General features: G+C 42.9%; 1 protein-coding gene across 2 annotated transcripts; it reads right to left on the bottom strand.

Moving 5' to 3' along the window:
- Positions 1–300: 300 nt before the first annotated feature.
- kcnk10b (potassium channel, subfamily K, member 10b) lies at positions 301–23,814 on the bottom strand. 2 transcript variants are annotated; one of them, XM_008401921.3, is made up of 7 exons: positions 23,686–23,814; positions 13,889–14,304; positions 5,961–6,075; positions 4,140–4,300; positions 3,736–3,928; positions 3,517–3,659; positions 301–2,082 (listed from the first exon to the last, which is right to left on the bottom strand). In XM_008401921.3, coding segments are annotated over exons 1-7 (1,680 nt in total). In that variant the 5' UTR covers positions 23,687–23,814; the 3' UTR covers positions 301–1,431. The 2 variants fall into 2 exon arrangements, with proteins under 2 accessions (XP_008400143.1, XP_008400142.1); XM_008401920.3 differs by having other exon boundaries at positions 23,118–23,813.
- Between the last annotated feature and the right edge of the window lie 425 nt (positions 23,815–24,239).

Genomic DNA, 24,239 nt, shown 5'->3' on the forward strand with positions numbered 1-24,239 from the left:
TGTGATGAGGACATAAATCTTGTCTAAGTGAATCACTGGGTGATGAGGAGGAATCTTAAATGTATTGCATCGTAGCTCGTGAATCCAGATGTGCAGAGATCAGATTCCCATCCCTAAAACACCCATCGTCCTCCAGCGTCTTGTGAATAAAACCCAGACATTTTGTTTAAATTAGAAGTTTATAGCAGACCAATAAAAAAAACATTTTTATTCATAAATGTAGGCTCACTGACTGAGCTTTTCAACCTATATAAAACATATACAACTGTATGTTTACTAGGGATTTGGGTAATAAAGCAGTTTAAGCATACAAAAACGCATTTTTATTAAAAATAAAACACTTCATATCACTATTTTTTTGTTCATGTTACAGTTTAATGGAAAATACACAAAACCGAGGTGTATGGCTGATAGAAAAACAAGGAAACACAGGTGCAAACATGCTAGTGAGTATAAAAATCAACAGCATCACATTCATGAACAGAATCAAGGTAGACATGTCAAATCCTGATAGAAATAAAAGGCAGATTGAAAAAAGTGTAAAAAATTTGTGTACAATAAAGGCTGCTGACAATCGTAGTACGCCGGAGCTGTTTGGATGTTTGTGTTAATTCACAATTAGACGTTACAAAAACACAGTTTTACTGTGGATGAGCAGAAACCAGGAGTGAAAGCCAAACATTTTATTTTTTCACGAAAAAGGAAACATTATAACAGCTGTAACTCTTTAGGTTATTCCAGCTAGCTGCTATGGTTGTGTTTTAATAACCATGCACTGTGTATAGTTTGTTTTCTTTTTTTTTCATCACAGATCTTAATATTTAGTTGTTTTTTTTACTGTCAGGCTACATATGCAAAGCCACATACAATGTAGGGATAATTGTACATGTCCTCTAGGTAGCTACTAGCGTTGTTTATTGATCCAGCAAAACCAAAACCCTCCAAACTGCAGTCATTAAGGTAGAAGTCCCTCCACAGCAGGCCGGCGGCCCATAAACAGCCACCACGGTATGAGATGACAAAATGATCGATAACGTCTCTGGAGATGAATGACAGGAATCCAGCTCTCTGGCTGTCGCGCCCACAGTGTGAGAGAAAAATAAGATTCAGTGTGAACAGATGGCCGTCTGGTGAGCGCCTCCAGTGACAGCTCAGTTCACATCACAGGTAGCCCATTTTACAGCAACATATGTAATGAGGTAATCGAACAACAGGCTCTTCTGGATGTTTGTTTTGATTCATTTTTGGCAGCAGGTTTTCTTCCCATTGCTATGGCACGATGACTGAATTTGATGGGAACGGTTCCAGTCGAAGCATAGGAAACAGAAAAGGCACGTTTCTTGACATCTCAAAGGACTGTGAACTCTCCCTGGGACTCAGTCCGACTTTCTTTCCGTCTCGTTCTACAGTCTATGTCTGCAGCTGAAGTGTTCATGCATTTGAGATCTGATCGCTCTCTCTGTCCTTGGCCTGTGTGGCTGTGAAGCCGTTGAGCTTGCTGCGCTCCGCTGCGTACTGCGACAGGTTTGTCAGGCTGATGTTTTCCTCTTTCTTTTCTCGGCTCTCTTCTTCTGGCTCCTCATCCTCGCCCGTTCTCTCCTCGCCTTGCATGGGCGTGTTGATGGCCATGCTGGTACGCCGGGAGTCTTCGGTGATGTTCCTGCACAGGTCGCGGTTCTTGTTGCGCCGGGCCAGCTTGGTGAGCGAGCCGAAGCGCAGGTTGAAGAGGTTCTCCTCCGAGGAAGACGCGGTCTGCGGCGTCTGCTCGCTGCCCTGCTGGTCGTACGTCTCGCTGGCGCCCTTCAGCCTCAGGTTGTTCAGTTTGCCGTTGATGTTCTCTTGGGAAGAAGTCTTGAAGCGGCCGGCGTCCAGGCTGGCGAACATCGCCCGCTTCTCTGGAGAGAGAACGTCGAGCGAGTGAGCGCGCTGCTCCAGGCCCAGCTGGCGGCGCTCCATGCTGCGGATGGTGGCGGCCCGCTGGAGTTTGTCGTGGATCTCCACGCTCAGGCGCCGTCGCGTTTCACGGAACTCCGCTCTGACGTTAGCCTTCCACTCAGCAGCGTGAGCCTTGATCTCCCCGACCTGAAACAGAAACCAAAACGATCAGAACAGCAGGTATATAGAGGCTCATCTGAACGAACCACAATGTCATCAATAAATGTGTTTATTTCAAATCAGTACATATAGTAGGAAGGGGAGCGGTTTGTAAAGCTACGCAGTAAAAAATACAAACAATGTTTTGTTTGGTTTGACCTGTAAGAAAAAAATGGGAGTTTATTTCACCATATTATTCATAGTTTTATAAATCTCAGCTTCCAAACAAAATATTTAATTCACAAGCTCAATATTTAGCTTCAGAACGAGATCACGGGTACAAGCGGCCGAAATGGGTTTCCTCCTCCGCAGGGTGGCTGGGCTCTCCCTTAGAGAGAGAAGCTCGGTCATCCGGGAGAGACTCAGAGTAGAGCCGCTGCTCCTCCACGTCGAGAGGAGCCAGTTGAGGCTCGGGCATCTGGTCAGGATGCCTCCTGGACGCCTCCCTGGTTAGGAGTTCATGTCCCACCGGGAGGAGGGGAGACCCAGGACACGCTGGAGGGACGATGTCTCTCTATGGCCTGGGAACGCCTTGGGATTCCTGGAGGAGCTGGAAGAGGCTGGGGAGGGAAGTCTGGGCCTCCCTTCTGAAGCTGCTGCCCCCGCGACCCGACCCGGATAAGATGGATGGATGGATGGAATATTTAGCTTATAAATTAAACATTTAATGCTCAAATTAAATATATAATTTGGAAGATATTATTTAGTTACCAGTTAGTTACTAAGGTCTGAGCTAAGTATTTAGTTTGGAAAATAAATATTTACTTTGGAACTAATTATTTAGTTAACAAACTAAATATTCAATTTATTAACTAAATATTTAATTTGAGATTAATGTGGTAAATATTACATGAATTAAATATTTAGTTTGGGAATCGAACATTCAGAAAATATGACTGAGAAATGAACTCCCACTTTATGTCTACCACAGGCTAAATAAAATAAAATATTGCTGTTCTTTCTTTACTGTGTGCCTCTACAAATGGCTCCCACGGGTTAGTCCGCTTTAATCCATTTGTTATTAATGTTTTCCTAGAAAGTCCAGGTCGTTTATGGACGTGTGAATACACAATCGAACCCAAATGACGAACTCTGGTCCGTCTGCAAACCTCTGTCTGGGTTCGGTTGAAGTGAACTCTGATGTGGTTTGTATGTATATGTGAACGCCAAGCGGACTGGAGAGTTGTAATCGACTGGATCTGGTTTTACTCAATCAGAAATGCTACTCTGTGACCTATGAAATCAACATCATTGTTCAAAACTCCTTCTGTTCTTTGGTGCACCTGTTTGAAATTAATTCTGAGAAATTGATCTCAATGGGAGAAATTCCAGATGGAGCATTGAAGGGAGATGAGAATTGAGCTGAATTGCGTAGGAAAGCAGCGCCAGGCTTGTTGAAGATGCAGAAATATGGACGCTCACCTCTTCTTTGGTCTTTTTCGAAAGAACTCTCAGCCAGTCTCCGATCATGCTGAGAACAGCAGCAAAGTACGCCAACCCCACCAGGATCCAGAACCACACCAGAGGCTTGTACCAGTTCATGTAGTCGATGGTGCGATTCCCACCTGCAGCAGGAGCAAAAGCGATGTTAGAGGACCTGAATCCTGCAGCTTCAGTAAACGGCTGCAGCTGCAGGACGACCTGCCACGTAGTCGCCGATGCCCACGGTGGTGAGGGTGATCACAACGAAGTAGATGGCCTCCAGCGTCGTCCAGCCCTCGATGTGCTTGAAGATGACAGCAGGGATGGTGACGAAGACGATGCAGCCGGCGAGGATGAACAAGAGGGCGGACGTCACTCTGATCTTCGTCTGACTGATCTGTGTGTGTTTTTGCTGAGCAAACCAAGAAAGAGATTAGAAACTAGGAAAACGTAGATTATTAAAAGATTCAAATATGACAGATTCTCACTGGATATCCTTTAAAAAGATAAAGTGATACATAAAGACAGCAGTTTTCAGACACTGGGCATCATTACATAGGTTGTTTTTCCTCTGATAGCTAAAAAAAACATTCTGATAAAAACAAAGACAACACACTCCTCACCCTGAATATCTTTTCAACTCGCAAGATGCTTTTCACAAACATGGTGCCCAGCTGGTCTCCGATCCCCGCCAACAGGAAGCCAAAGAGAGGGATGCCAAAGATGGCATAAAGGATGCAGAAGATCTTCCCGCCTTCCGTGCTGGGAGCGATGTTCCCATAACCTGTGGAGAACAGGAGAGCGTTTCAGAACCGCTCAGACCCAAACAGACGCAGGGAAGAGCAGGGAAGGCTGGCGCGTAAGACGAGGAGGAAGACTCAATCAAGCTTCTCTTATGTAACTCAATCAATTGATGGCCTCATGCAGCACCTCTTAGTGCATGGAGAAGCTCCAACACTGTGATTAGATTTAAAGGAAACTGCATTAATAATGACTTTACTGTTACATACAGTGAGGTAAGAATCAGTGATGGAAGAGGCAGCTTGATTTCTTCATCTTTAACCCACTGAAACCCGGTTCTCACATTTAGGAAAAAGTATCAAAACTTTTAAAGCTTTTGTTCAGCAGCAGCTGGCAGAATTACTTAAAACTCACTTTTTTATCAGCTCCAGTGGCTTTTATTTGATAGTTAGTTGACAGGAAAGTGGGTAATCAGAGATCACCAGGCCGGGAATCGAACCTGCGACAGCCACGTTGAGCACTGAGGCCTCCATATGAGGACTGTGTTTAACCCCTGCACCACCACAGCACTAAAACTCACATTTTTTACGTTAAGATGACGAATTTCGGTGTATTTTAATGATTTTTAGGTCATGTGAAGCTAAAGGAAAATGATACAAATAAGAAGTTTGTTAGTATTTGCACCACTGAGTTGGTACTCAGGGGAACATTTTCACTCTTTCGGGGTTTTTCTCTGCCGGCTGTAAACATCTAAACACAAAGTTTTTGCTGTTTGCAGTAAAACTGAGCCAGCTTTAAACTGCTCCGTTACTGGGTCTTTATGACGCTGATTGTTCACTAATGTTTTTTAATAAATGAAATATTATCTTTTTATCTATCACATGATAACAAGTGGTGTGTCTGAATGGATTTCATGACGGCAGCTGAAAGAGAAGCTCCTGTCTGATGCTGGTGTTTTAAATGGTCTCTGAATCGTCACCATGTTTTGTGTAAAAGCAGCAGAAGCTGTTTCAGGAAGGCGGCTGGTTGTGAGAAAACAACATGTTCATGTCAGCAGTTTCTCTAAGCAATTATGAGAATGCTGAGCTTCACAGGCTGTTAGCTCCAGGAGCGAGCGCCGGCGTTCAAATCACCCGGGAATAATAATGAGGCCGAGGTCAGCTGAGATTTTACTGCATCTATTCAACCACTGCAAATAAAACTGGAAAGGACAGAAAAACATTTACTGTGAAAATGGGAACAATGACATTTGTTTTCATAAATGTTTTGTTTTATAACTTGTGGTTTATGACCTGTGCTGATAGGCTAGCTCCTTTTAGCACAACTTGAACACAGCAGTGTTGTTGTCCAGCATCCAATCGGATCGTTTTGAAGCAGAAATGAACCTCAGTGGGCCGAGAGAAGCAGCTTTATCATCCATCACTGCTGTAAATCTGGCAGATTTACAGATGTACCAGAAACACAACACATTTCCAGCTCAGGATTTATGTATTTTAATAAAACTGATAACTGCATTAAAAGTTTTACATGCTAAAATTTATGCAATTAATAGAAATGAACAAGTTAAAATTCACACGTTTAAAAAATGTTCTGCAAAGTGATCTATTACATTCTATGTGAGGTTTAATATTAAACTTAACATCTTATTGACTCGGCATGCGGCCGCATGAAGGTGTTGAGCAGAGCGCCTCTCTGGCTCCTACCTATGGTGGTGATGACCGTCCCAGCAAAGAAGAAGGCGCTGCCCATGTCCCAGTAGCTGGAGTTGTACGTTTCTCCAATAGGCCTCACTCCTGCGCTCACAGCGTCTATCGCATGCTGCAGGAAACAGGGAGCAAAACTCAAGGTTGATACATAAATAAACTGATCAAAGCACAGGGAGAGAAAATGGTTAAACATGAGGAGCTCAGCAGTCGTAGAGAAGGAACGGTTCAGAGCGCCGGGCTCCCAGACAGACGGTTCCTCTGCCCAGATATTCACACATGACCCTCAGCATGGATCCTGTCACACCTTTGACCTTTTTATGACCTCTGTTTCCTCACGTCAGCTCAGAGTTTTCTAATTTAACACCAGTTTGGAGCAACCAGACAGAGATCTTCAGGCGTCTCTCCAGATGTTTCTGGAGTCATCGCTGCTCTCAGCTCCTCAGCTCGGCTCAGTCTGGGTCTGCAGGCCGAAACGTTCATGGAAGAAGGCTGGTTTTCCATCTGCTGGGTTCAGTTCCCAGAGTTCAAACTGCCCTCGTTTCTCAGAGAACTCCAGATGAAATGGACCGACCCACAGCATCATAGATCCTCCACCATACTTATCTATGAGTTAACTTTTCAATCTGACCCTCGGTTTGTTTTTTTCCTGAATTTACATGTTTGACCACTAGTTGGCAGCAGAGCTTGTGTAAAAGGTGAAATGCAGCACTTCTGTTGTTGTTTGTTATATTATTCCATAAATATATGTGTTAATGCAAAAAGTCTGGACAAACCACACACACCGTCACATTATGCACTTCACAGAAAAAGACTTCTAGACAAAATAAAGTCTAAAAATGTCTTAAAAATGAAAATACTTTGAAAATAAATAAAACTTTATATGAAGATGATTAAAACATTTTATCTTAAAAAGTGGAAAAACAACATCTGGTGGAACCTTTAGGGTTAAAATAGTAACATCAGGATTTTTTTAAATTCATGAGTTAATATGAATTTTCAGGGATTTCTGGGGCTTTTTGTTGTAAAACAATTATCTCTGCACATGGATTTTGTTCCTCCAACCCTTAATAAATGTACCTAAGTCAAAGGTTTGATTTGTTTCTTACTTTTGGTTGAGAATTTGAATTTTTATTAGTTTGGTAGGAATGGTTTACAATAATTAACACTATTGTAAAAACACCAGAATTATACATTTTTTCATCTGTTGGACAATTGGAAAAATAATCTCACTAAACAAAAGGTTCTAAAATGCTGCTGAATTTGTTTCAAGGCTTTTAGCGTCATGTTGCAGATTAAAGGGATCCTGTAAATGCAGTCAGTAGGAATCAGGGTCAGACTTAAAGGACGTGTTGGACTCAACCCAGGGTCAGTGCAAACAGCTCAGTTAAAATGTGAGTACAGTCAGGAGGAACCTTCAGGCTGCGGTTTCAGGTTAGCACACCTGGTCATGTGACCTCCATCAGCTGCTCCGTCAGCTCATAGTTGGTCCATTTAGTCCCCAAAATAATTGCAGAAAGAGTTTTTCTTGATCTTGTACTCAAGTAATTTAAAGTTATGTTAGTTGATTAGTGTCACAACTGACTGTAAAACCTGAGGGAGTTTCTTCGTTTCAGAAAGAAACAATATTGATGGAGTCTCGTTTTCACAGGATCTTGTTCTGTGTTCCTGTTTAACCAAAGCTGCTCAGAGTCGGTCTTTTCTGGTTCGTTCACATTTTATAGACTGAAAACCAGTTACAGCATCTTTTCTCAAAGATCTCCCTCTGGGCTCCATTATGCACCCAGGAACATCAGCCTATCATCTTTTGTTCTTTATAATCTCTGTCTTTATGGGCATTAGATGAGAAAAGCATTTATTTTATAATTTTCATACACATGTGCTCGGTAATATTCTGCCTCTGGGGGCAAATAACCGAGTGGATGTTCTGTTTGGTCTCATCACTGCTGGAGCGCCATGCTTTCAGCTGCGGCTTCTTCATTCAGGGCAACCCCCAATCTGTTCACTCAAGCTTCCTGAACGCCGTGAGAATAAAATATGCATGTACTCTTCTGACACACATTTCCAAGCAGTAAAGGCAAAACACAACCTGCAAACACGCTGCTGCACTTGCTTACTCACCGTCTTACATCCGATTGCCTCAGCTGCATCAACCCAACCAACAACATCCACTCAAAATCTAAAAATAATCGCTTTCAAAGTGCTTGAGGTTTTAATAAACATTAATCATTTATGAGGGGAAAATATCCCATCAAAAAAGCCAAAGATTTCCTAATTTTAGAGTCGAGGGGCAGAAATACATAGCTGCTCGATGTGTCTGAATATTTTATAAGGACTTCTATTTTTGCCCCATAACTTTTACAACCACACTAAGAAAAGGATCTGACTGAGATGCAAGTATCAGGTTGTCCAAATAACCGCTAATTTATTCAAATCAATAGTGAAAACAAATATCTGTTATGTTAAGACATTAATTTACATCTAAAATCAATATAAACAGAGTCATTTTCATCTTGGCACACAGCTCCACACAACGCTGCAGACACACACACACACACACACACACACACACACACACACACACACACACACACACACACACACACACACACACACACACACACACACAGCCAGTCTAAAATGATGTGGTCAGTTCCACACAGGCCGTGCACAAGCCACATGCACGCCACCACTACAGAGTCAAAGCTCCATCTCAAGCTAAGCTAAGCTAAGCTAAGCTAAGCTAAGCTAAGCTAAGCTAAGCTAAGCTAAGCAGACACATTCCTCTCCTTGGGTTGCTGGATGCTTGAAACTAAATATGAAACTCAGCTTCTAATCAATAATTATACTAGTAATTATTTGATCACTTGAAGTCTCTTCACTGGAATCTCATTCCTGAACAGTAGATTTTCCAGAAGCTTCATACCTGGTCACACCGCAGCAGGTCACTGTGAACGCCACAGCCTTTATGCCTAAATGATGCTCTAATCAGAACAACACACACGCTTCAGACACAAGTCTTCATGTTCTTTAAAATAACCAACATAACAGAAACTTTTTAACTACGGTACCCAAAGCTGTCTGAAAACAAACCTCAGTCTGGGTTCAGCTGAACTTCGGTTTGAATTTATATGTGAAAGCTAAGCGGAGCAGAAGCCGCTCCAAAAGCAGGAAGTGGACTACAGCGCAGGGCATTCTGGGTAACCAAAGCTAACGTGCTAGCCTAGCACTAGCAGCAGAAATGGCTCCTGGTCTTTAGCCTAAAGAGAAATCCTCCAACCGCTAAAATCCTCCATCTTGTTTCCATCTGGTGAAGAAGGAAGTTGCTCTCAGCGTCTTCAGAGGTTTTTGTGTCGTTTCCTTCAGTGGTTCTTGGTGCAGCGCCCCCACAGGCCAGGAGGGGAACAGGCTGGTTTGACTCAGAACCACAGCAGCTGGAGGTGGAGCAGATGTTCTGGTTCCAGTAGAACCAGGTCGACCGGACCACCAGGTGGGAAAACATCTGATGTTTTGTCCACAAGGCAGGATTATTACTGTTTGGTGGCAGACAAACTAGAATAGTGAAAGGAAAATCACCTTTAAGGCTGACACCCTGTCATTTATGAGATTTAATAAAAACTATGTAAAGCATTTGAGAAACCTTGCAGGTGAGAATTGGTGGATAGAAAAGCAACCGGAGGAAGTCGAGTGTGAAATGACCAAGACTGGTATGAAAAGTCTCAAACTCATTTGAGGACTGTGATTTGTTCAGGTTATTTTTATCTGATGTGAAACTTTGTGAATTTGGTAATTAGCCAAACTGTTTGTTTCTCCGTAATGTTCTGGTCTGCTTTGGTTTCTCTACAGGTGCAGAAACGCTGCCACCTCCAGCTGGCTGATGTGTTTTCTCATCCTGCGCTGCAGGATCATTAGAGAGCAGCCGGTCGCTGCAGATTTCCATCCTCTCAGCGGCGTTTCCTCCCCTCAGCGGGTGACAGCAGCGACCCGGGCAGCAGCTTCCTCACGCTCTCCACCCCCTGCTGCATTCTGACACGCTGCCAACAACTCTGCTCTGCAACACTTTTACATCAGTAACACCTGAACACTGACCCAAAACACCTTGAAACCTTTGATGCTACAACCAAGAACTAAGTTCAACAACGATAACAGGTGGTTTTACTATTAAAGAACAAATTCTGAACTAATACTTTAAGGCTAAATCCGTCCTCTGCAGCTTTCTGTGCAGCTAATCCTTAGAAATAACAACAAACCCAACCTGTTACACTTTTCTCTTATGTTACATAATTCATGGCATGCTAGAGTGTTTCTGATGTATTTTTACTTGCAGTAATCCGGTGAATGCAGAAGTTTATTTGCAGATTAGTGAGTCATCAATACATGGAGCCTAACTGCTGCCAGAGACATAATGCCACGGTGAGTCATCAACCACAGCCAATTAGGGCTGCAGTGTTTGTGGCACCCAGTGGGTGAGTGGGCATCTCCGGTAGCGGAGCCGACGTGACGAGGTCAAGACGCACATGGCCGCATTAAGTCAGCACACGCTGTGCGGCGAGCCTTAACGAGCGCCACCGTCCTGATAGATCGGCCCACACAGGCTTCCCAAGGTTGCCATTTTCCTGTCAACTTCTTCACCAGAACAGTTTGACAACAGAGCGTCGCCGCTGCCAGCTCTCCGCCGAGCGACTGGAGCACGAACAGATAACTAATCGCCAAAGCTGTAAGAGGAGCAGGCAGACTTTCTGATGATGTACGTGTGAAGCAGCAGGTCCTGCAGGCCTTTTCTTCAAACAGCAGACACTTAAAACTGAGTCATTCTGCTACTGTAGGAGCTGATCAGCTCCGACGTTTGTTATTCAGAAAGACTGATATTCACTTTCTTCCACTTTCCCTCAGTGAACATATTACAACTGTGCTGTAATCATTAATCTGCTGCCAGTCAAGCTTAACAAAGCTCAAACTTCAGAGAACTTTGAACTGAACAATGACGCGTTTTACTGACAGAGTTCAAATGAATGCAGCTTTAATGATTCTCTAAAGATTTTCAGTGTTTACAGGAGAAACTCTGGATGCTGGATGCATTTTTCCCTCCAGCTCAGCAGAGTGACAGGCAGGAGATGCACTGAGGACATTTAAACCTTAGATACGCTCCCTGGTTGTTAACAGATCTTTTCCTGCTCAGTTCACTTCTTTGTGTTCAGTTTCTTGTTTTTCTTGTTTCTGTTCTTTCTGCAGTTAAATGAATGAATCTTCGATCGCCGTTAATTCATTATTTTCCTTCTATTTTCCAAATCTTTATAAAAAAAAACACTGAAGTTGGTGGTTTCACTGTGACTAAGTTTAAAACGGTGAAGAGTTGTGCATTCTTTTGAGACACTTTGTAAAGTTTGGAAACTGAAACTATTTGACATGGGGAAATAGTTAAGAAGAAAATTCATGTTGTCATTTCACAACATTAACACATTAAATTTTCCGGCTTGCTACGGTTTGCTGTTCATCAGGTAGAAACCGAGTCGTTCAAATATCTAAATTCACTGACCGCATTGAGATAGTCTTCCTTCAGACTGGCTCTTTCATGGCATGAATCTGAAGTAGAGATTGAGCTGATTTGTCCAGAAGACGCTGCTGGCTGTGATTCCCTCCAGGAGGTTTGTGTCTGCAGATCTGCTCAATGAATAATTGATTCCTCTGGACCCCAGGCTCGCCACGCTAAAGGTTTTCATTTCCACACGTCTTTTTAGGAAGTACTTTCATTGATTTTTTCAAAAACTCATGATGGAGCATCAGTGGCTGAAAGGCTGAGTACAACAAAGGGAATGTGGTGCAGAAAAAGGACGGATCCAAAGAAAGTTTGGATGAGCTGCAGAGGGAGAGAGGCTCTGTGGAGCAGAGTGGGCGATCAAATGGGGTTATTCTGGTGGAAAGACGAGCGCCACCGACCCGTTTGGGTTAGTTCAAGGACTGGGCTGCAGACTGAGAACTGCCTGGTTGTTACATGAGGTTGCTGGATTCTCCTTTTGTTCCTGCCGTCTGGCTGATCTTCAGGCCTGAACCTGTAAACTTTCTGCTCATCGTACTCCGGCACATCTCAAATCATTTTCCCATTCCCGTTTCCACTTGTGCGTGTCATGGTGATGCAGTGACCCTCAGTCTGGACGATGATTCAGTTTAATGCCAGAGAGCAGAATAAATCACAGCTGTGCTTCATATCACTGCTGCTGTCAGAGTAAAACACAGTTAAATGGACGGCTAATTTGGATCCTGACTGAACTCGGTCTCTGTTTCCTGGAGCTATGAACTGACAACAAGGGAAATTTCCCAAGTTGTGCTGATAAATGACTGATTCAGTTCATCACTGGTTGAGTTTCTACTTGAAGTCAGAAAAATCCCACCAACTTTTTCTATTTCCTTGAACTCTAGATGGATCATTCTGTCCCTTTTCTCTGGAATCAATTTAATTCTAACCTTGAATGGGATATAAATACATTTGACTTCCTAACTGTGGGTCTAATACAGACAGGAACAGGTGTTGAAGGGAACAACAGGTACACACACACCTCTGCTCAGGTTTCTCAGGCCAAGTGGAGTGTCAGAGTCAAATCAGGTGAGACTTTTCTGAAGTTCACAAGAACATCCTCAGATATCACACTCAAGTTCAGAAAGCTGCAAAAATGTAGAATTGATCATTTAAATTTTGGAATTAAGATCTGAGATTCTCCAAACAGTGAAGTCAACCTCTCCTATAGCAGATGTATAAATGTTAAGCCAACAGAGAACAGCAGACATTTCCTGTCCAACGTTTTCCTTTTATGACGAATGTCAACATGAACGGACAGTTCAGGTCAGATTTCTCCTGTTTCAGCCTCCAAAACAACGTCTGACTAATTTACAGCAAATCTCATCATTGATCTTCCACATGTGAGATAAAGTCCAGGCTGATTTTAGCTATGCTACGTAGAAACACAATATTAGACTGTGCAAACAGACTAATGCAGTGGTGTCAAACTCATTTTTATTTTGGGCCGAATCAAAAATCTGAATGTTCTTAAAGGGCCGGTTGCACCAGAATCTATTGATAAAACCAATAAAACTGTTAAAATATCAATAAATAGCTGTTCCTCTGGGATTTGTGATTATTTTAGTGTTTATTTTTGCAATCAAAATGACAGATTTTGTGGTGAATATTAAGAAATATTTGTAATCGTTATTTTTTTTACAATATTTACGCTAATGTATGATGTCAAATGTGACTTTATCACTCGTCATATCAGTTACGGATTCAACGTTTTTGACCAATTCTGAGAAAATTAGCAGTAAAATCAGGAAAAAAATTTGAAATTTGTTGATTTTGTGTGATTTTTGCAGATTTGTGAAAAACTGGAAGGACTTATTGATGTAATTTGGAGTCCAGAGGGCCACATAAAAAGCTGCGGCGGGCCAGATTTGGCCCCCGGGCCTTGAGTTTGACACCTGTGGACTAATGGATTCATAGTCAAACATTTTGTTTTTATTCGCAAATTAAATTAAAAGTGAATTAGAGTTTTATCATCTTGATCTCTGGTGTTTTTGTGGCTGTTGCTCGTGTTGCTTCCATCTGTTCTTGTTTTTGTAGTTTTTACTTCCTTTCTGTATTTTAATCTCCATAGTTTTCCCTCCATCTCTGATCTGCACATAAACATGCAGCCTGTCGTCTTTAGGCTTTAATTCTGCAACACTTCCTGCCTTCACCTGTTCATTGGTATAAAATCAATGGTTTCTGTGGCCTGCTGGTCCATGACTCTCCCTTCCCTTGGGTTAAAGGTCAAGGCGTAATCCTTCCCTGAACAACTTATTCTGTCGTTGAAGAACTTGACTTGCTCTCCAACTCCTGAAGCGTTTTGAAAGCCCATCTGTTGGAGACTAGATGCAACATGGATAAGATCCAAACCCACCTTGATGATGGCGTCCAGCTCGGTGGGAGTCACACAGGGGTTCCTCTCCAGAAAGGAGGCCTTCTCCAGGGTGATGCTGGTCTTCTGGTTGCTCTCAAAGGGCTGCTCCAGGGCCTTGAAGGCCAGAGCTCCAGCCACCAGGTAGAGGACCACCACCACGAACACCGCCATCACCGTCTTCCACTTCATCACGGACTGCAGCGCCGCGATGGAGCCGTCGGTGCTGGCGTCCAGGCTGGCCACCATGCTGGCGGAGCGCGAGGAGATGGAGAGGCGCGGCAGGGCGCAGTGGCCGTTGGCCCGCGGGTCGTAGCCCATCGGGTTCTGCATGGTGGCCACGCTGGCATGGACCAGGCTGGACTTCACCATGCCTGGCTGCATCTTTTTGGGCGGCACCAAGTGGGTCTGGACCGCCACTAGGAAACAAAACCAGAAGAAATGTTAAGTTTTATTTGGACAGACGGAACATGAAAACATTTCCATGGCCTGGAGGGAAAAGTACGAGAAATCTGGAGATTTTTTCTTCCCTGTAAAGTGAGTGCAAAGGCATTTTGGTCTGCCGATACGATCCCAGAGCCCAGACACATCTGTCTTGGTCTGTGGTAAACAGCTTGTTGACATGTAGAATTAAAAATGTAAACCAATGACATGGGTTTAACTAAACCATTCCTAATGGTTTGCGGTTCAGATTTAATAATTAGAGATCCATTGCTGCATACAGACATAAGAGCATTACAGCCATTAAAAACCCTATTATCCCCACTCACAAGGTCTATAAAGCTTTTCTCTGCTCACTCTGGGCAAACAGACGGCTTCTTGCAGAGGAATGCTATCAGGAAAAAATAAGTATTATCCACGTTACGCTCGCCCTCCTTCACCTTCAGATTAACTTCAACTTCTGCTTCAATCATGCTGGAAAGTATTAAACAATGTTCTGATCTAAAAATATGGAATCTAAACCGAGAAAAACAATCATTTACAAACAGTTATGGGTTATTGATTTGGGCAATACGGCTCACACCCAGGGCGTCACTGTGTCAGGGGATCACAGGTGGAAAGCAAGTTGTCCTTTGCAACTCAAGCAATTTTTGTGCTTGTCGTTATTTTCCATCAACAGAGAATAGATCCGCCTTCCTGTCCTTCGTTTGGTTTTCACAGAATGACGAAAAAGTTCTAAAAATGACGGCGAGTAGTTCATGACGATGAAATGGTTCTGACTGAAGTGGGGCCGGCCGGGTTTTAACACGTTAATTCTGATTAAATAATTAACAGATTTTAACATGTTTACATTTTGCATCGTGTTTCTGATGTACAAGCGACATCCAGAAACGACGCACCGCAGCGCCTCTTCTCTGGTCCACTGAGGGTTAATTCCTCTAAACGATCTGATTGGACGCTGGGAAAGACTATTGATGTATTGCAGCTGTGCTAAAAACAGTTAGCCTATCAATGAAGCATGAAATAGCATGCTAAACCTGTAGCAGCTAACGCTAATGTCAGTGAGCACAGCCCACATTTCTAGAGAAGCTCCATTAATGATCAGGAGATTCTGGAAAGATGAACTTTACTCCAATCTGAAGAACCTGAAGATTAAAAACTATAAATGTCTGTTGTTGAGCTCATTGTCTATTTATCCACTAATTTACCACAAAATGGGATTTCAATTGAATATATTGGCTTTTTTTTTGGTCAATATAAGTTTTTCAATTGAAATACGATGAATTAATTAAAGTCCTAGAAATGAATTGGATTTAAAAATGAGACCACAGCACAACCTCCCTGGTTCACTAAGCTGACAGCAGATCTTCCAAACATGTCATGAAGATTGTTCCCACTAACATCACTCTGCTGGGTCAGGTATTAATAAATGCACATGATGTTGCTGCAGGTCAACAGGCCACATTTAGAATCCTTGGTTTATGAAGCTCTGGCCTCCACCCAAACGCCCACACCTCTCCGTCTGGAGCGCCTCAGGGCGGCGGCTGTCTGAGACGCTTCTCATCCCCACATGGAGGGTTGGATGAGAAATGGATTAACTGGAGGAGGAACGGTTCTGCTTTAACTCTATGCCAAACATCCACCAGGAAGCAAGAACGTCCAAGAACAGTTTCAATCTCTGACGGACGAATATTTTTAGTTATTCACTGAAAGTTACGTTTACTGGCAGAAATATACCAAACGCTGCAACAAGCTGCACAGGAAAACAGCAGCAGAGTCCTGATCAACATGGGGAAAACACCCTCAGCTCATTTCGTCCTTGGGTTTGTGTGTAAACGCCTTCTGAACACGCTGGAGCGGACTTTCCTTCTGGTTCTGGATCTGTTGGTGAGCAGCGCGGCGCCACCGTCGGCCTTCCTGTGGAAACTGAAACCTCGGCTGAAGCCACCAAGTCTGCAGGTTTTATGCAATCGGTTCTGGACGGCCTCAGGAGCCTGGCGGCTCGCAGCGTCCTGGTTCTACCACCAGGGGGCGTAGCTACTGCCCCATCAGTGCTAAACATAAGAAATATGTTTCCTACTGAATCTTTTCAGGTAATTGAGTTTTTGTAATTTTCTTTGTGTAAGGCAATAATCTCTTTTCTTAATTAAGGCATAAAATAAAACATTTCTATCAACACTAAAGATATTTCAAGTGTTTTTCTTTCAAGGATTTTCATGCAATGAGTGACTTGAATATAGGATTTAGAGATGAATTTGGAAATAATTCTTGTAAGATTAGTTTTATTTAGACATTTAAACTCTTGATGGGTAATCTGTTCATCACCAACAGCTGAGCAGTTCTAAACGTTCCCAATAAACTGATTTTGCAGAAGAATTAAAAACTTCAGGGTCAAATGTAGCAGTAAATGTAAATGTTCTCTAATCAGAGGATTTAAAAATGAGACCACAGCACAGCCCTCATGCAGACACGCCTCCCTGGTTCACCAAGCTGACAGCAGATCTTCCAAACACTGATAACTGTGATAAACGATAAACAAACAGGAAAAGTTGTTTTATTTACATTGTTTTTCATGTAATACATTTTAGATGAAGCAGTCTTCAAGGAACATTAACTGTCAGAAAGTGAAGGTGTAAACTGCGGCTCACCAGGAAACCACAGGAAGCCATGTTTTATGACATTTAGAAAAATAAATGTAAACTAAGAACCCAAACTACGACTTGCAGTCCAAACCAAACTGCAGCGAACATAACACCGTCTGGCTTCCTGGAGGTGAAGGTGCCATTACTGTAAACTCATTGTGAAGCTACTGAAACAGCTTCACATTGATTCCTGTAAATTAGATAAGCAGGGAGGGGAAAGTGTTTCATGCCATTAGACGCCTTCACCCCTCTGGCCTCACACTGCGCTTCTCTGACCACAGAGGAAGAAGGAAAATACACAGATGATGATCCATAATGGAAGAGGTGGGGCTGATGGTGGAGGAGGAGCTGAAGGGGCAGGTCCCATCAGATGTTCTGGTCCCATCAGATGTTCTGGTCCCATCAGGTGTTCTGGTCCCATCAGATGTTCTGGTCCCATCAGATGTTCTGGTCCCATCAGGTGTTCTGGTCCCATCAGATGTTCTGGTCCCATCAGATGTTCTGGTCCCATCAGGTGTTCTGATCCCATCAGATGTTCTGATGGGATCAGCAGAACCTCTGGACTGCAGCTGGTTTACAGCCGGTTAAAGTAAAACTCCAGCAGGTTTCTGCTTTTCCTGTTTCACTCTTTAAACAGTTTTAATAAACGATTTGAAAGAAGAGTCGGTTCTCTGTTGGTTCTGTGATGGTTCTGTGTTGGTTCTGTGATGGTTCTCTGTTGGTTCTGTGATGGTTCTGTGATGGTTCTCTGTTGGTTCTCTGTTGGTTCTGTGATGGTTCTGTAATGGTTCTGTGATGGTTCTGTGATGGTTCTCTGTTGGTTCTGTGATGGTTCTCTGTTGGTTCTGTGATGGTTCTCTGTTGGTTCTCTGTTGGTTCTCTGTTGGTTCTGTGATGGTTCTGTAATGGTTCTGTGATGGTTCTGTGATGGTTCTCTGTTGGTTCTGTGATGGTTCTGTAATGGTTCTGTGATGCTTCTGTGATGGTTCTCTGTTGGTTCTCTGTTGGTTCTGTGATGGTTCTGTAATGGTTCTGTGATGGTTCTGTGATGGTTCTCTGTTGGTTCTGTGATGGTTCTCTGTTGGTTCTGTGATGGTTCTCTGTTGGTTCTCTGTTGGTTCTCTGTTGGTTCTGTGATGGTTCTGTAATGGTTCTGTGATGGTTCTGTGATGGTTCTCTGTTGGTTCTGTGATGGTTCTGTAATGGTTCTGTGATGGTTCTGTGATGGTTCTGTGTTGGTTCTCTGTTGGTTCTGTGATGGTTCTGTAATGGTTCTGTGATGGTTCTCTGTTGGTTCTGTGATGGTTCTGTAATGGTTCTGTGATGGTTCTGTGATGGTTCTCTGTTGGTTCTCTGTTGGTTCTGTGATGGTTCTGTAATGGTTCTGTGATGGTTCTGTGATGGTTCTCTGTTGGTTCTGTGATGGTTCTCTGTTGGTTCTGTGATGGTTCTCTGTTGGTTCTGTGATGTTCTGTAATGGTTCTGTGATGCTTCTGTAATGGTTCTGTGATGGTTCTGTAATGGTTCTGTGATGGTTCTGTAATGGTTCTGTGATGGTTCTGTGATGGTTCTGTGATGGTTCTCTGTTGGTTCTGTGATGGTTCTGTAATGGTTCTGTGATGGTTCTGTGATGGTTCTCTGTTGGTTCTGTGATGGTTCTCTGTTGGTTCTGTGATGGTTCTGTGATGGTTCTGTGATGGTTCTCTGTTGGTTCTCTGTTGGTTCTGTGATGGTTCTGTAATGGTTCTGTGATGGTTCTGTGATGGTTCTCTGTTGGTTCTGTGATGGTTCTCTGTTGGTTCTGTGATGTTCTGTAATGGTTCTGTGATGCTTCTGTGATGGTTCTCTGTTGGTTCTCTGTTGGTTCTCTGTTGGTTCTCTGTTGGTTCTCTGTTGGTTCTGTGATGGTTCTCTGTTGGTTCTGTGATGTTCTGTAATGGTTCTGTGATGCTTCTGTGATGGTTCTCTGTTGGTTCTCTGTTGGTTCTCTGTTGGTTCTGTGATGGTTCTCTGTTGGTTCTGTGATGGTTCTCTGTTGGTTCTCTGTTGGTTCTCTGTTGGTTCTGTGATGGTTCTCTGTTGGTTCTGTGATGGTTCTCTGTTGGTTCTGTGATGGTTCTCTGTTGGTTCTCTGTTGGTTCTCTGTTGGTTCTGTTATGGTTCTCTGTTGGTTCTGTGATGGTTCTCTGTTGGTTCTCTGTTGGTTCTCTGTTGGTTCTGTGATGGTTCTCTGTTGGTTCTGTGATGGTTCTCTGTTGGTTCTGTGATGGTTCTCTGTTGGTTCTCTGTTGGTTCTTTGTTGGTTCTGTGATGGTTCTCTGTTGGTTCTGTGATGGTTCTCTGTTGGTTCTGTGATGGTTCTCTGTTGGTTCTCTGTTGGTTCTGTGATGGTTCTCTGTTGGTTCTTTGTTGGTTCTGTGATGGTTCTCTGTTGGTTCTCTGTTGGTTCTGTGATGGTTCTCTGTTGGTTCTGTGATGGTTCTCTGTTGGTTCTGTGATGTTCTGTAATGGTTCTGTGATGCTTCTGTGATGGTTCTTTGTTGGTTCTGTGATGGTTCTCTGTTGGTTCTTTGTTGGTTCTGTGATGGTTCTCTGTTGGTTCTCTGTTGGTTCTCTGTTGGTTCTGTGATGGTTCTCTGTTGGTTCTGTGATGGTTCTCTGTTGGTTCTCTGTTGGTTCTTTGTTGGTTCTGTGATGGTTCTCTGTTGGTTCTGTGATGGTTCTCTGTTGGTTCTGTGATGGTTCTCTGTTGGTTCTCTGTTGGTTCTTTGTTGGTTCTGTGATGGTTCTCTGTTGGTTCTCTGTTGGTTCTCTGTTGGTTCTGTGATGGTTCTCTGTTGGTTCTGTGATGGTTCTCTGTTGGTTCTGTGATGGTTCTCTGTTGGTTCTCTGTTGGTTCTCTGTTGGTTCTGTTATGGTTCTCTGTTGGTTCTGTGATGGTTCTCTGTTGGTTCTCTGTTGGTTCTCTGTTGGTTCTGTGATGGTTCTCTGTTGGTTCTGTGATGGTTCTCTGTTGGTTCTGTGATGGTTCTCTGTTGGTTCTCTGTTGGTTCTTTGTTGGTTCTGTGATGGTTCTCTGTTGGTTCTGTGATGGTTCTCTGTTGGTTCTGTGATGGTTCTCTGTTGGTTCTCTGTTGGTTCTGTGATGGTTCTCTGTTGGTTCTTTGTTGGTTCTGTGATGGTTCTCTGTTGGTTCTCTGTTGGTTCTCTGTTGGTTCTGTGATGGTTCTCTGTTGGTTCTGTGATGGTTCTCTGTTGGTTCTGTGATGTTCTGTAATGGTTCTGTGATGCTTCTGTGATGGTTCTTTGTTGGTTCTGTGATGGTTCTGTAATGGTTCTGTGATGGTTCTCTGTTGGTTCTGTGATGGTTCTCTGTTGGTTCTTTGTTGGTTCTGTGATGGTTCTCTGTTGGTTCTCTGTTGGTTCTGTGATGGTTCTCTGTTGGTTCTGTGATGGTTCTCTGTTGGTTCTGTGATGGTTCTCTGTTGGTTCTGTGATGGTTCTCTGTTGGTTCTCTGTTGGTTCTTTGTTGGTTCTGTGATGGTTCTCTGTTGGTTCTGTGATGGTTCTCTGTTGGTTCTGTGATGGTTCTCTGTTGGTTCTCTGTTGGTTCTTTGTTGGTTCTGTGATGGTTCTCTGTTGGTTCTCTGTTGGTTCTCTGTTGGTTCTGTGATGGTTCTCTGTTGGTTCTGTGATGGTTCTCTGTTGGTTCTTTGTTGGTTCTGTGATGGTTCTCTGTTGGTTCTCTGTTGGTTCTCTGTTGGTTCTGTGATGGTTCTCTGTTGGTTCTGTGATGGTTCTCTGTTGGTTCTGTGATGCTTCTGTGATGGTTCTCTGTTGGTTCTGTGATGGTTCTCTGTTGGTTCTCTGTTGGTTCTGTGATGGTTCTCTGTTGGCTCTGTGTTGGTTCTGTGATGGTTCTCTGTTGGTTCTGTGATGGTTCTGTGATGGTTCTCTGTTGGTTCTGTGATGGTTCTCTGTTGGTTCTGTGATGGTTCTGTGATGGTTCTCTGTTGGCTCTGTGTTGGTTCTGTGATGGTTCTCTGTTGGTTCTGTGATGGTTCTGTGATGGTTCTCTGTTGGTTCTCTGTTGGCTCTGTGTTGGTTCTGTGATGGTTCTCTGTTGGTTCTGTGATGGTTCTGTGATGGTTCTGTGATGGTTCTCTGTTGGTTCTGTGATGGTTCTGTGTTGGTTCTGATTCCTGATGGCAGTGAGCTGCTTCCAGGCATTAACTCATAAAATCCGTCATCAAGCTGCTACATCTTCCGGTAAAAGCAGTTTTTCAAAATAAAAGTCATGCAGTCAAATATTTAAAATGCACTAACAAGGAATCTGGTAAAAACATATATAAGTTATAAGAATATAAAAACTTTAGAGGAATGAAGTAAGGATAAAAGGGACACTATCTACGTGTAATTACATTCATATGTAATTATTTATTTTATTTAGAAGAAATAATTTTACTGTCAAGTTTTACATGATGTAAAGTTTTTAAAAGGCAAACTGAAGAAATTAAAGAGCTGATTCTGTTTTGAGTCATCAGATGCTTAGTCCAGTCGATGACATCACAAGAGGTGAGAGAGGAAGCTGATCGTTTCGATGACATCACAAGAGGTGAGAGAGGAAGCTGATCGTTTCGATGACATCACAAGAGGTGAGAGAGGAAGCTGATCGTTTCGATGACATCACAAGAGGTGAGAGAGGAAGCTGATCGTTTCGATGACATCACTAGAGGTGAGAGAGGAAGCTGATCGTTTCGATGACATCACAAGAGGTGAGAGAGGAAGCTGATCGTTTCGATGACATCACAAGAGGTGAGAGAGGAAGCTGATCGTTTTGATGACATCACAAGAGGTGAGAGAGGAAGCTGATCGTTTTGATGACATCACAAGAGGTGAGAGAGGAAGCTGATCGTTTTGATGACATCACAAGAGGTGAGAGAGGAAGCTGATCGTTTTTTTCCTCTCAGCTGCAGATCTGGTAGTTTTCTCACTGTCTGCTTTGAATAGATTTAAAACTTTATTACTACTTCAGACTCACAAATAAAATGAGTGAAAAAGTATCTTAGTAATTAATTAAAATGTCAGATTTAGCTGATATGCACATTCTAAAACTGCTTTAAATGATTTAGTTATATTTATTTGATCTGCTAAATTTGTATAGTTTCTACATATAGATGAACATTTATATGAATATAATTTGTGCAACTTGTTACAGAATGTTATTGATTAAAATCTCTGTAGAGAGGGACAGATATGAACTTTTCATTTACATATATTTGGTCTAATACTGTAGAACTGATGTAAGTTTACCACTAAAATGAATGACATGAGTAAAAATCATTTAATTTGAAATATTTCTTTGGATCATTTGGTTCTGCTTGGTTTCTGGTTTGTGATTAAAAGTTACTGAACATTTATTAATTTACATAACTTTATGCTTTTTGCTGGGGCCAAAAGATCATAAAACTTGTGATGAATGATATAGTAGAGTGCCTTACGTCTGATTTGACGGTTTGTCACTGAATCCAGTTCATTTATATGATTTATAAAACTGGTTTGAACTGGATTTATGGTGAATTTCTGTTTAAATGAATTGGAGCCGTTTGTCTTTTAATGTGCCTGAAGACATCAGTAGATAATTAACACAATATAAATAAGCTGAACTGGACTGGAATGGAACCAATACGCTTAACTGAAATGTAGATATTTGTAATGAATATTATTTATGTATCTCTAAAAATGAAATGAAATATATTTTGGATGAATTTGGAAAGTAGCTCTTCGTGCTTTTGTTTTGAAAAGCTTCGTGTCTCAGACATTCTGCTGTTCTGACTTTCCCATCAATGCTGCTAACTAAGAACAGGAACAGGAATGATGGAGACCCGGCTGTCACAAACACCTTTCTGCTGTTTACACACATTTGCATGATTCAGCCTGTCAGTGCGAATAAAAGACAAATCAGCAACAGGAAACGGAGCAGAACTGTCCAAGCGTGTGAAGAATGTAATGCGGATGTGCTGCAGGTAGCCCACCTCAACGGGCTGCTGCTGCTGCTGATGCTGCTGCTGAGACCAGCCTTTCATATCAACACATTCTGGAATTGGCAGCAAACTCAGGATTTAAGAGGAAATGATGGATTCACCAACCTTGCTCTGGGTCCCAGTTTACTTGCTTTGTCGGGTTTTCTATTGGAAATTTCATCTTTGATTTGGTTCCTTAGTAACCAGGGAGTGCAGGAAAAATATTCGGCACGAATCCCAAAATAAAAAAGAAAGAAAGAAATCAAATCAAGTCACGACGCATGCCGTGTCCATTTTCTCAGAGAGCAGCGATGAGCGCATCGACCAGCCGCATTGTCTGCCTCTCCGCTGGAGCTGCTTCCCCCTCCTCCTCCTCACCCCGCGGTGTGTTCAGACAGGCTGCTTCAGATGCCTCCCCCCGTGGTGCCGCACCACTCGCTGGTCCGAACCACATCCCGTGTCGCACTGGAACAGTGGTCCGGTCCAACTCGAGCTGCCGGAGCGTGTCTATCTACGCGTCTTTACGCACGCCTCACACCAGCAGCAGGAACAACGGGGGAGGATGCTCCGCTCTCCGCCCTCCCTCCCAGCAGCCACGACTCCACCTGCCTCTCCGTCAAGCCGCATCAAGCTCAGCATCACTTTTGTTTCCCACCAGCGTTTATTTAAATCTATGCGGTAACATTTTACTCACTCTTTATTTGTCCACAAACCAGGATTATCTTGTCTTCATTTGGCGGCCGGGAGATGAGCACATGGCGCGCAGCGGCACCAAATCATCGGCAGACACACTATTACATCATTCACATGTGTGTGTGTGTGTGTGGGGGGGGAGGGGGGGTGAATTATTAATGAAGTGTGATGGATAAGGACCGGTGACCTTCTGTGACCCATCAGACCGGCGTCCTGGTGATGCATTAAACCAGAGCTGCTGTCAGCCTGAGGGGAGCCCCGCGTTTCTCTGGATGCTTTTATTTAAATGTAACGGGTTTCATATGATTCAGTTCAATTAAAGTAAAAACTATGATATGTTGTTTTTCTTGTTCATTTCTGATCCTGTTTGCAGACTTGAGACACAATTTGTCTTTTCATTTATTCAGTTTATTTCTAAAGCGCCATTTAACAACAAGGCCGTCTAAAGACACTTTACAGAAAAAAAAAAAAAGAATAAATAAATAAATACAAATAAAAATTGTAAAGAGCAATGTGTAATCAACCAGTCCGGTCAGACAAACTGAACTTACACTC

This window comes from Poecilia reticulata, chromosome 22 (assembly GCF_904066995.2).
Source record: "Poecilia reticulata chromosome 22, P_reticulata-male-v2, whole genome shotgun sequence".
NCBI lineage: Eukaryota > Metazoa > Chordata > Actinopteri > Cyprinodontiformes > Poeciliidae > Poecilia > Poecilia reticulata.

What these genes read in the sequence shown, in the direction of transcription:
- kcnk10b (XM_008401920.3), bottom strand. Translation starts at nt 23,172, where the DNA reads ATGAAATTTCCAATAGAAAACCCGACAAAGCAAGTAAACTGGGACCCA. An exon ending in AGCTGGACGCCATCATCAAG is followed by an intron (nt 6,076 to 13,888) that starts GTGGGTTTGGAT and finishes TGTTTCCTGCAG; the next exon opens with CATGCGATAGACGCTGTGAG. An exon ending in GAGTTGAAAAGATATTCAGG is followed by an intron (nt 3,929 to 4,139) that starts GTGAGGAGTGTG and finishes TGGTTTGCTCAG; the next exon opens with CAAAAACACACACAGATCAG.